The sequence below is a fragment of the Sus scrofa genome, chromosome 18, assembly GCF_054392235.1.
Source record: "Sus scrofa isolate SSC_HxYL_T2T_F1_AM1 chromosome 18, Sscrofa_HxYL_maternal_Yorkshire_Landrace_v2.0, whole genome shotgun sequence".
Taxonomy (NCBI): Eukaryota; Metazoa; Chordata; class Mammalia; order Artiodactyla; family Suidae; genus Sus; species Sus scrofa.
This window is the reverse complement of record NC_139400.1, coordinates 51,078,651-51,090,703: the sequence shown is the minus strand read 5'-3', so window position 1 is coordinate 51,090,703 and position 12,053 is coordinate 51,078,651. Positions and strand designations below refer to the sequence as shown.

The window sequence follows — 12,053 nt, the reverse complement described above, 5'->3', positions numbered from 1 at the left end:
CCGCAGCGGGAGTTGCAGGAGCAGAGCAGGGGTGGAGCAGGGTCAGAATAAGGGGAGCAGCTATCAGACTGTGGTTAGGAGAGCAAGCAGCTACCTCTGGAGGTAAAGGACCCTCCCAGAACCAGCTGGGGAGGCGACTAGGAACCGGATCCCTGGGCTCCGGTTGGGCTGGGTTGGAGGTCTGAGCTCCGAAGGAGACCCTGCTGTCAGAGGACCTTGGGTGGTGTCCTGCGAGGCGGGGCAGGGCCAGGCAGGGCGGGAGCCGAGCACCGCTCCTGGCGGAGAGAGCGGGTGCCTGGCCAGGGCCTGTGAGCCGGCGGGCCAGGGAAATGCAGAGTTTGGCTGTAGCATCGCTGGCTTTGTGGAGGAGGGTAGCGAACACTCCAGCTGTGAGGGACATGGTGACTGGAGCCGACAGCCCGGGTTTGCGTGGCTCGGTGACTTGGGTCCCTTACTGGACCCTCTGCCTTGGTTTCCTCCTGTGTAGTGCGTGGATGGTGATAACAGTGCCCGCCTCGGAGCACCTTCCTGCTCCATGTTCCTGGTGATCGTTAGCTTCCCTTGCACGTGGTTTATCGCCACGGTCACGATCACCTAAGGCAACCTCGAGACAGGTTAGCTGTAGGTGTGTAGAGGCAGGAGGGAAGCGGGCCAGAGAGGAAGCAGCCTGTGGTAAGGCTAGGAGATGGCTCCCCGACCGTGAGGCCACAAAGTTCTGACGCCTGTATGTCAGGGCTGAAGGAAAGAGACGGCGAGAGGCCGCCCTCTTCTGGTGCTCAGGCCCGTCTCTGGGCTTCCTCTCGGCCTTCCCTTCAGCCATCTGGGCTGTGGGCCTGACTCTTTCAGGCTCCAGAGAAGAGCATGTGCTGGTGAGCCGGCGGGAGACCTTGCTGGATGTGGGACCAGGCCAAACACTCCTGCTGTCGTATCACTGTCTCAAGCACAGCTCCTGGAGGATGCTGAGGGTCCCGATACATCCTAGGGAGTGTTCTGGCCCCGACAGCATGGATGCCTGCCCCTTGGGTGGGAAAATGGGGCCTGCACGGAGGCCACAGGGAAGCAAGTGTTCAGTCCCTGAGGCCGTGGGTCACCTGAAATCCACTATCCCAGAGCTGATGCCCTGGGCCCGACTCCACCCAAGAGAGGCCCAGAGCCCCCAGATCAGGATGCTGCCTTTCTGTGCCTGCCTGTCCCGGAGGTGTGTGGGAGAGGTTCTGATGTAGGAGGGGTCCTGGCTTTCTCTGGTTCTTCATGGACCATCTGCAGATGCAGCGTGCTCACCACCAGCCCAGGGCCATGGAGGCTCTGGAGCAGGGCCCCGGGACCTCCTCTGGCCTGTTCCTTGGTCACATGTGGCCTCGTCTGGAAAATGGAAAATAGGGCAGTTAGTAGGTTACTTCCATCTCTTTACCCTCCTTCTGTGGTTCTTAAAGAAGAAACTTAAAGGCCTATGAAAGAATGTCTTCCAAATTAAGTGCCAGGCAATTTGTATAAGCATTCAGGAGACATATTATTACACATACCCAGAGCGGTATGAGAATATAGCAATGTATCTGAGAGATGAGCAAATCGTAGCAGCATCAGTGTGCATTTAGGGAGGCCAGGACCAAGGGCACCTGTGTTCACTGTCAGGCGTAGCAGAACTGGAGCACAGGGCCCCGTGGGGCTTTGGTGGGGCAGAGAAGGGGCCCTGGGGGGATTGCTCGCTTGACCCAAGGATCTGAAGCCACATCATTGCCCCTGATGGCCCTGGGGTGGCCCTTTGACACCAAGATCATCTACATTATTGTCTGGAAGATGGGGTCTCCCTCCTCCCTTAGCCTGTACCCTTGGGGTTTCGATGAAGCCCAAGCAAGACCGTGAGTGTGAAAGAGGTTCTGAGAGTGGGACCCTCACTAGGCCTGGGAGCTGTCTTCTCTCTGCCGAGCCTCTGGGCTCAGAGCAGTCCCCCCTCCCCTCCCGACTTTGAGCCCTGGGTGTGAGCGGTCATTATCTGGCCCTCCTCAGTCTGGAAGGCAGTGTTTCCCCCCTGCAGTTGAATTTATGTTTTTGCTGGAAGCCGTTGCGCTACATCAGCACTCCCCTCACCAAATTCATTTTTCATGGCCGAGGCCTAAGAGAGGTTCCTGGTGCCAGGCCTGGAAATGAACGCCAAACCATCTCTGCCCAGAATAACAGCCTCCTTGCTGTGTTTTCATTACTGTTCACCCTCCTGGTGAGATGTGTGGCCGCCGCCCCCTGCGAGCTGGGGGATGCTCATGCCCCGGCCTCCCGCTGGGGTTCGTGGTGGGCTCGGGTCTCTCCAGGGCCAGAGTAGCGCAGGTGACCGCCCCTTCCTCCCAAATGGTACCAGACATTTTTCTAGACCCTGCTGGTAGGTTCCGTCCCTCTTGCCTGCCTGGGCTCTCCTTTCAATGCAGGCACTTTGCCCTGTGGCCGTCCATGTCTTGGCAGCAGGTATTTGATGAGATAATTTTAACAAATATTTTTAAAAACAAAATGGAATATTGGTACCATTCAGTCTGGTTCCAGCAGGCGCCAGATGCCAGAGGGGGTCATGTCCCCACCCTCTGCAGCCTCACCTAACCCGTCCACAGGGAAGGGCATATCCATGGCCCTGGGCGAGGTCCCCTTGGAGGTGTCCCCAGGCCTGAGAGTAATAATAGTTCTCCACAGAGAGTTAGGCTTCCAACGGCATCTGTGTTCCTTACTTCCTTGCAGCCCTGCAAATAGGAAGGCACTGCAGGCTCGGCAGAGGGAGAGCAGACCCAGGAAGTGCCGTGGCCTCCCCAAGACAATGCCTGAGTCCGTGGCAGAAGTAGGGAGGCACTTCTCCAGGGAAGACAGACTGGGAGAGCTTTGTCACTCCCTAAGGCCACAGGCAAGGCTGTAGTAGAGCTGTGACAAGGGCCCTGGGGGCCCAAGTCTTCCCAGACCTCTTTCCCCGGGTGCAGGGACCTGAGCATTACCCTTTGCCATTGTCACAGCTCTTCCAAAGACGTGGTCTCATAGAATGGGCATCATAAGCCAAGGAGGTACGAGAGGCGGGGTATTGACCACCTTTGTTCCACAAAGGGGGACACTGAGTACAGCAGAAGTGGAGTGACTGGCCTGAGATCACAGAATTAAGAGGAGATTGATTTGAGATTGTTGTTGATTCATTCATTCTATTTCTGCTTCCAAAAAAAGATTTAAAATTACTTATAAGAAAGCGATGCCCTCAGGGCTTTTCTGTGCTCCAGCTTTAGTAAACCTGCCCTCGGGGCCTTTGCCTGTGCTTGTCCTCTTGCCTGGAACAGCGTTCTCTTCTCTTCTGAATCCTCCTTGTCCCTTGGGTTTCTGTCTAGACATCCCTTCTTCCAGAAGGCCTTCCATGACACTCTTTCCTTCCCTGAGGCCTGAATCTGTATTGAAGGCCCTTCCCGTGTGTGTTTCCAGAGAAGCTTGTATTTTCCATCAGTGCAGAGCCCCTTCCTCGCTGTTTTCAAGCTGCTAATTATTCTGTCTTTCCTGAGTTCCTTCTTGTGAGGGCAGACCTGGGCCTACCTTGTTTACAAGTTACCACTTTAGCAGGAGTATCCTCTTGGCACAAAAGTTCGTGCAGTGATTTTCTTTGAATGACTGACTAATTGAATTACTGGGTGAAAATAAAATAGTATTTATTTAATAATATTTAAAATAGGGAGTTCCCGTCTTGGTGCAGTGGTTAACGAATCCAACTAGGAACCATGAGGTTGCGGGTTCGGTCCCTGCCCTTGCTCAGTGGGTTAACGATCCGGCGTTGCCGTGAGCTGTGGTGTAGGTTGCAGACGCGGCTCGGATCCCGCGTTGCTGTGGCTCTGGCGTAGGCCGGTGGCTACAGCTCCGATTCAACCCCTAGCCTGGGAACCTCCATATGCCGTGGGAGCGGCCCAAGAAATAGCAAAAAAAATATATATATATATTTAAAATAAGTATTGAACATAGTGATTCAATACTTTTATAGCTTATACTCCATTTAAAGTTATTAGGAAATAATGGTTATATTTCTCTGTACTGCACAACATATCCTTATTGCTTATTTATTTTATATGTAGGAGTTTCTATCTCTTAATCCCTACCCCCATCTTGCTCCTCCTCCTTCCTGCTCCCCTCTGGTAACCGCTAGCTTTTTCTTTCTATCGGTGAGTCTGTTTCTGTTTTGTTCATTTATCTATTAGATTCTACGTATAGGTGATAATAGTTCATTTATCTATTAGATTCTACGTATAGGTGATAATATAGTTTGTCCTTCCCTGAAAAAGACCTTTTGAGGGGAAAAAAAAGGCAATTTTATTAGAAGTTTGAGCTAAAATAGTTTGTGTAGTTGAACACCATATTTGTCTCTGAGCTTCCTGGCAGCCAAGGCAAAATGGAAATATGATAAGTTATATAATTCTCATTGTTCCAGGAAAGTAAGCTTCTTTTCTGATTTTAAGTTCAAAAAGAAGCTGATGACCCATAAGGAGCACAGACTGTTGTAACAGGCCACATCTTCAACAGTAGTTCACAGGAGTGGTATCGTCCCTATAGTGGGATGAGTTAGGGCTTCATACTCCTTTGCAGACGGCATTCCTCCAGAAAGCAGAAATGATGTGGTCCACCCCAGTGGACAGTAGCCTGCTGGGTTCACTGGACAGGAGGGCAGTGAGGACCCAGCATTGTACTAACAGCTAACACAGGTGTCAGGCCCTGTTTTAATACTTTACAAGGACGATCTCACGTAATCTTCACAACAGCCTCATGTCCTGTTTTGACTATCCTTGTTTTATACATGAGAAGTCTGGGTACAGAGAAGTTAAGAAATGCCCCTGTGGTCACATAGCAGTGGCAGAGCCAGGATGTACACCCAGACAGCCAGGCTCCAGGTTCTGGGCTCCAAACCAGGATTGGAACAAGGGGAAGATGAGTGAAGTGCTCCCCAAATTCAGAGGGCTCCCCAAAACCTCAGTAATCAGCATAAGTAATATTTTAGTGAATATTTTTTAAATATTAAAATTAATCTAAAAAAATCCATGATCAACAACAACAACAAAAAAATTGGAAAAGATGGGATCTGCCCTTGCACTTGCAATGCTCACCTTCCTGGCACCTCCCTACCCACTGTCCTCCAGCCTGGTCTCTGCCGCTCTTGGTCCAGGGCAGCTGTTAGCATCCCCTGGCAGCAAGGGGTTTAGGATCAAATGGAGCCTCCTGGCTATGTATACATGTACCCACTGGGCTGCTTGCAAGTTACGTGACCTTGGGCTAGTCAGTTTCTGAGCCCCAGTTTCCTTATATGGCAGAGGGCAGTAATAACAGTAGTTAACAGGCCTGGGATAGTTTTAAAATGTGAGATGAGTGTAAGACACTTGCACGGTGGTGGAGGCTGCCCCGGCCACTGCTGTCCAGGAGTGTCCAGGACTCAGAGGCCCTGGGGTGCTCCTTGCTGTGAGCTGCATCTGCTCCATTGTCACTCAGCCTGGTGCATCCCCCATCCCTTAGGGGTCTGGTTAGTGAGACTTGCATGGGCCTGCGGTGGGGCCACCTGGCAACTTCTGGGACTGGGCTAGAAGCAGTTGGAGGTCAGTCTGCCCCCTGGGGTGTGGTCCCCCGGGGAAGTGAGAGGAGGGAAATACCTGATGGGCACTTACTCCTTTCTCTCCCCCCAGTTTGAAGCAGGCCCCTATGGATGTGTCCTGCTTACCCTGTCGGCCATCCTGTCCAGGTCCACAGAACTGTGAGTATCTTCCTCACTCAATTCCAGGAGCTGGGCTTGTCTGTCTGGTTCCCTGTTGCCTCCCCAGAGCCAAGGGCAGAACTTGGCCCACAGTGGGTGCTTTGCGAGCGTGGTAAAAAGGATGAATGAAGCAGTGGGCTGTAGGGGACTAGGGGGCGGTCAGCCGGTGGGGGAGAAAGGGCAGTTACATTCTGCACACCCGTGCTTAGTACCACCTTCTCCCCATGGGTGCTGGGGAGTGTGGGGACTCAGACCTGAGAGACCCCCACAGAAAGCTCACAGTCCCACCAGGGTCCCGGTGGACTTAAGCACACACCTGGACGCCCCGAGACACTTAGGGGTGGACAATTGAGCCTGAGAACTGGGAGGTGCCTGAAGGTACTGCGAATTCAAGGCAGGGAGATTTGCTTTAGGCCAAGGCCATCCCAAAGGCTTCAAGGTTCAGCCCTGAGAAGATGAGTGGCTGGGTACACCGGGGCCTTGGAGGCTGGAGGAGCAGGGAGTCTGGGTCCCCAACTGGGACCCTTTGCATTCTCATCCAGTGCAGCCTCCCAGCTGCCTGAGAGCTGGAGTCTCATCATCATCCTTGTTCCCTAGGAGTTGCCTAGGCCTCTTTTCCATATTTGTCACCTGGGATTATGTCACCAGGGAGGGTAGCAGATTAATAGCACATTAATGGGTTTGTAAAGTGCAGTATGTTGCCCCATCCACTTCCAAGAGGCCCCAGCAGGCGTGGAGACCTGAGGGAATGCATTTTTACTTTGAGGGGATGCTTGGAATGGGGGGGGCATGGGATTTGGGAACAATTCTGAGCCGGCGGGCCCTGGGAAATTGGGGAGGTGGAAATAGTAGCCATGGGGTGCCCAGGCTGGGGAGGCACTGGCAGGAGATGCTTGCTCTCCGAACCTAGGCCTGGGAGGGCCCTGCCCGTGGCCCCGTGGCCCCTGCTGCAGGTGGGAGGAGGGCAGGGCTTCTGTAGCCTCGTGTTGCTGGCCTGCCTGCTGCTCGCAGCTCCTGACCTTATTAAATGCGTGTGTGCACTTTCTAATGGCATTTTTCTTCTAATCCTGCCATAATGATATGGTGCATTCCTGGCCGGGCTCACTGCGTGGAGACCGTAAGCCGCACCGCCTTCTCCCCAGGCCTGGGTTTGCTAATCCCTGGGCTGATGGGTGTGTGGGTGAGACCCTGAGCTCACTGAGGGGAAGCTGGGCTCTCAGAAGGGCCAAGCCCTTTTGCAGTCCTCTCAGCCTGTCTTCCCATCTCTACAGGGGTCCCCTGGCTCTTGGGGGTATGTGCAGCATCTCTGCTCTAGGTGCCCAGGAGGCTGCTGCAGGTGCTGCTCCACAGCCTAGGGGATGGGCACCCTGTTCCTGCACATGCTCCTTAGGGAGCTGCTCTGGCAGCCCTGTCTGTCTGAGGGCGTTTGGGACCCCACGTCTAGGCTATGCTTCACCTTGTCCAGAGCTGGAGCACCAGGGCTGCTTTCTGCCACCTCCTCACCCCATCCAGCCAAGCCAGGCAGGGGTCAGTCCCTGCCTAGGTCATGGCACCTGTGGGGCATCTGTGTGTGGGAAGCTACCCCAATGGACCTGCACAGCCTCATGCCTATGAACCTGAAGTCACAGCCCTGCCATGCCCCTCCCCCTCCATCACACCCACACACACACACACCCACACACAGACATAAAGAAACACAGTCTCGGAGTTCCCGTCGTGGCGCAGTGGTTAACGAATCCAACTAGGAACCATTAGGTTGCAGGTTCGATCCCTGCCCTTGCTCAGTGGGTTAACGATCTGGTGTTGCCGTGAGCTGTGGTGTAGGTTGCAGATGCGGCTCGGATCCCGCGTTGCTGCGGCTCTGACGTAGGCTGGCAGCTACAGCTCCTGATTAAACCCTTAGTCTGGGAACCTCCATATGCCACAAAAGCGGCCCAAGAAATGGCAAAAAGAGAAAAAAAAAAGAAAAGAAACACAGTCTCAGAGGCACACACAGACATACACAATGAGGCAGGAGTCCCCTCCTTCCCCTTGTCCCAGGACAGGAGAGAAAGAGTTTGTAAAAACAGTCTTTCACTTGCTCAGGGCCCCTGAGGACCTTCACTGGGTCCCGGAGGCCAGTGGTTCTGAAGCCTCCCAGGGCAGCCATGGCCAGCCTCGCCCCCGCCTCCCAGAAGGACCAGCATAGAGACCTGCTCTGGTGTTGGACTCGGCATCATGTTGGTGCGTTTGTCTTACTTCTCCCTTCTAAGAAGGCGGCATAGAGAACATTCTCATGGGCAGTAAGAGCGAGAGCAACCAATGTCTAGGAAGCTTCCTATGTGCCAGATCCTTTGCTGTGTCATGTTGCACGGGACACATTTAATCCCCACAGCGGCCCTGTTAGGTGACACTATTGTGATGATGATGATGATTGTGTTTTTGTCTTTTCCAGGGCTGCTCCCGCGGCACATGGAGGTTCCCAGGCTAGGGGTCGAATCGGAGCTGTAGCCGCCGGCCTACGCCACAGCCACAGCAACGTCAGATCCGAGGCGCGTCTTCAACCTATACCAGAGCTCATGGCAACACTGCATCCTTAACCCACTGAGCAAGGCCAGGGATTGAACCCTCAACCTCATGGTTCCTAGTCAGATTTGTTAACCTCTGAGCCACGAAGGGAACTCTGACACTGTTGTGATTATTGTCACCATCTCTGTCTTTCAATGAGGAATCGGGGCTGTGAGAGGTGAGTGACTTGCCCCGAAGTCACACAGCTCAACCCAAGCAGCCTGGTCCAGATGGGGCTCTTTGGGTTTGCTCTTTAAGAACCTGAACTTGGGAGTAAAACAGACTTGTTCCGGCCTCACTCTGTACTCCTCTGAGCCCAAGTTTCTTCTTCTGTAAAATGGGGATGAGAATTCCTGCCTCACAAGGTGAAGTGCAGAAATACATGTTGCATGCCTGGCAGGTCCGGGCGGGCAGCACGCCTTGGGCAGTGGCCGCGGCTAGTCCTCTCCTCTCCCAGTTGTGCTCTCAGGTCCTGTCCTGTCCTTCATGCCCCAGTCTTGGCTTGGTGAGACACGGCCACAGGGATGTCCTGCAGTGGATGATGAGTCCTCCCTGGTCCCAGGAGACACTTCTTTGGAGAAGCCCCCATTCTGCAAACACAGCTTAAAAACCATAGGACCGGGTGATCCCCAAGGGCCTTCCTGCTCTGGGGTTCAGATTTAGCTTTGCTGAACCCTCTGATACCACTTAGGGTGATCGGGAGCTACCCAGGCAATTGAAAGCATGACCTAGTAGCCTGTAAGAGCAGAGTCTCTCAAATCACAGGCTGTTCTGCCGGGAGTAGAGTCAGGGGGCTGGAAATCACACCCAGTTCCTCGCAAACGCAGCACGAGTATGTGTGCCTTCGTGGTGGCGTGTGTGTGGGTGGGAGATGGGGGGGCCGTGAGGCTGACTGTGAGATGATGTGGGTGTCAGTGGTTGTGTCTGAGATTGTGTGAAGGGCGACTTGATTGTGTGTGTGTGGGAGTGAATGTGACTGAGCTTGTGCCATCTCTCCCTCCTAGCAGGGGCTGTGGGACCCATTCCTGAGGCTCAGGGGCAGCTGTCGCACAGAGTCAGGGCCTCCTGTCCACTGGCCATCCCCAGACCTTGGGGGAGCCAGGGCGAGGGTGCCATGGGCAGCCAGAGGCCAGCCTGGCCACTTCACTCTCAGAAACTGAAAGAACAGTAGCAAGGCTGGCCTTTGAATTTTGTTTACCCTGGGCTGAATGCAAAGTCTTGAGAAGGTTTTATTATTTTCTGCTTGATTTCAAGCCATCTATTTTCTTTCCTAAGATCTCAGATTGCTTACAGTAAATCCCATACAGGCTTTCATGTTCTCCTAGCTCTCCTGCTTTCCAAACCGCATGGCCCAGAACTTTCCACAGGGTGTTCTGTTCTCACCAGCCCCAAGGATGCTCAGCGCCTTGGGGTCAAGGCCAGCTCTGAGCCAGGGCTGCACAGCGCAGTGCAGGGGTGTGCCAGCCCCTCAGGGAGTCAGCAGTGAGCTGGAACGTGGCACAGGGGAGGGCTCAGGCAATGCCCCTGGGTGATTTAGGCAGGGTGGTGGGGCAGAGGACAACTTGTGAAGAGAACCTTTTCATTCAGGAGACCCTTGGCATTCACTTTGGCTGCCCAAGGGCAATCTTAAAAGTCTAAAATAGGCAGTACTTTGTCCCCTGCTGAAGTACTTTTTGAACAGCACAAGCCAAGCCCTGAAGGCATGGGGCCTCCCCCATACCATACAAAGCATGGTGGCTCTGAGCTGTCTGTAACTGTCTCCAGCAGAGTGAAAACAGCAACAGCACAGTGAAACGGCCTTGAAATTACAGCCAACCATGACTGTTGGTCATGCAAAGGCAAGTGGCAGAAAGGCAGTTCTTAGCCAGCATAAGCGAAAACAAGGCTGTTAATTGATACATATCAAAAGTCCAGGGCTTTAGGAGTGGCTGGATCCAGGATCCCAGAGAGGGTCTTTGGACTTGGTGTCCACAGTTCTGTCTCTTCACTCCTCTTTTCTCTGTCTCCTCTGTGTTCTTGGGGGAGCCTCCTGCATAGTGGCCTCTTATAAACCTTCTCCGCGCCCCCTGCCCCCACACTCCTCAAACTGTGGGGAGCCACACCCCGATTCCTGATGCCTTGTGGTGGCCAGGCCTGGGCCACACCCATCTGGGGATGTGTGACCACACCTCCCGAAGGTGGTTAGAACCCCCAGGGATCTACCATGCTGGCCGGGGCGGGGGGGGAGGGCAGTGGGCAGGAATGGCTGTGCAGTCAGGAACTGGAGGTGGGAGATGCATCAAGGAGCTGGGAGCAGGTGTGAGCTTGGGGTGGGTCAGATCTGGGCCTGATGGAGGAGGCCCCACGATCCACTCTCAGAAGTGGAGAGCAGCAGTGGCGAAGCTTCTGGTCCACCTCAGGGACGCTGGGCAGGCCCGTGGATGACCAAGTAAGGATTTGAACAGGGGCCTGCCCTGGTTGAGAAACCCAGGTTCTTGGTTGGCCCCAGACTGCTGTCCTGGTGGGAGGGGGCAGATAGGATACGTGTCAGAGTTCTCCTCCAACCTCCTGTGGCGCCACCTAAATTCTTCCAGCCCAGGATGGGAAGGGCACACAGAACTGCCCAGACCTGGTGCCTGGCTCGACACAGACAACTGTGTGCAGCCCTCAACAGAGCCTTGGCCTTTCTCCCCTGGGTCTTCCACGTGGGACATGAGACAGCCACATGGTTAATGGCCCTCCCTCCTGACATGCCAAGCGCTTTGACTAGCTAGGAAGCAGAAGAGGAGCTTTCTCAATGAACTCCAAGTTAACTGGATTCAAATTCTAGTAGAGGTGGTGCTGGTGAGGGACTGCTTTCTGCAGACGGGTCTGAAGAGGCCAAGGTGGCGGGTGGGAGGCAGACCCAAAGGGCTTGCTGATGATGCCTTTGTCATCAGACATAGCACACGCTCCACCCAGACCCCACTTCCGTCCACTGACCTTCCTTCCTCTCCTGGGCTCCTTTTCTGGGAGGCCCCAGCTCCCGTGTCCTCCAGCTCCTGTGCAGTGACCAGAGCTCCGTCCTGTAGCTCTCTGGCTGGCTTCTTCACCCCGAGGAAGGCAGATGCTGGAGGCGGAGGGGAGAGGGAGGGGCCCTGGGCCTCTGCAGGTGCACAGCAAATGGGCCCTAAATTGTGCAAGCCTGCCCACACCCAGCCCTGTGGACCAACTGGCCTCCAGAAGCTGGATCCCAGGTGGCATTTGAAGGCAGGTAAAAGCAAGTGTCCCATGAACGCAGCTGAGGCTGGCCTGGAACATCCTACCCTGCACTCTGGAGGCTGGCAACAACCCAAGGGGCAGGCCCACAGGCCCGGTCCATTGTCGCATTTTACAGATGTGGAGACCAGGGCTCTGAGAATTAAGGGCAGGTGGGCGGCACAGCTGACACCATCATCCAAGTTTCCTGTGCCCGCCTCGCCTTTCCTGGGCTGGGGGAGGAATGACAGACAGGCTGTGTCTGCCCACCTAGGAGGGGAAGTGGGATACAAGACCCCGGGGAGGCCCAGACCAAACTGCTGCTTGTCCACCTCATTTCAGCCGGCACGGTCTGGTCCCAGGCTGCTGAGATGGCGAGTCATGACTAGTGAGTGCCAGTGCAGCATGGCTGAGGGCGGCAGGTCTGCCCACGGACACTGAGCCTGAGGGCTGGATGCGAAGAAGGGCAGCCAAGCCCAGACCATGACCCTCAGTGCCTCCAGCACCCCGCCCACTCTCCCAAGGGCTCTCCTCCATGCTCCACAAAGGGCTC

The 12,053-nt window shown here is 54.7% G+C and overlaps 1 protein-coding gene across 11 annotated transcripts in view; it reads left to right on the top strand.

Annotated features, from left to right (window-relative positions):
- The window catches only part of MINDY4 (MINDY lysine 48 deubiquitinase 4), a 115,144-nt gene that overhangs the window by 66,108 nt on the left and 36,983 nt on the right, over positions 1–12,053 (top strand). For all 11 annotated transcript variants that reach the window (XR_014834325.1, XR_014834322.1, XR_014834321.1 and 8 more), the window contains one exon: positions 5,670–5,737. Coding sequence is in view for 3 of the 11 variants with exons in the window: in XM_085005903.1 (XP_084862029.1) it covers positions 5,670–5,737 (68 nt within the window). In the remaining 8 variants the exon portion in view is untranslated. The remainder of the gene's footprint in view (positions 1–5,669; positions 5,738–12,053) is intronic.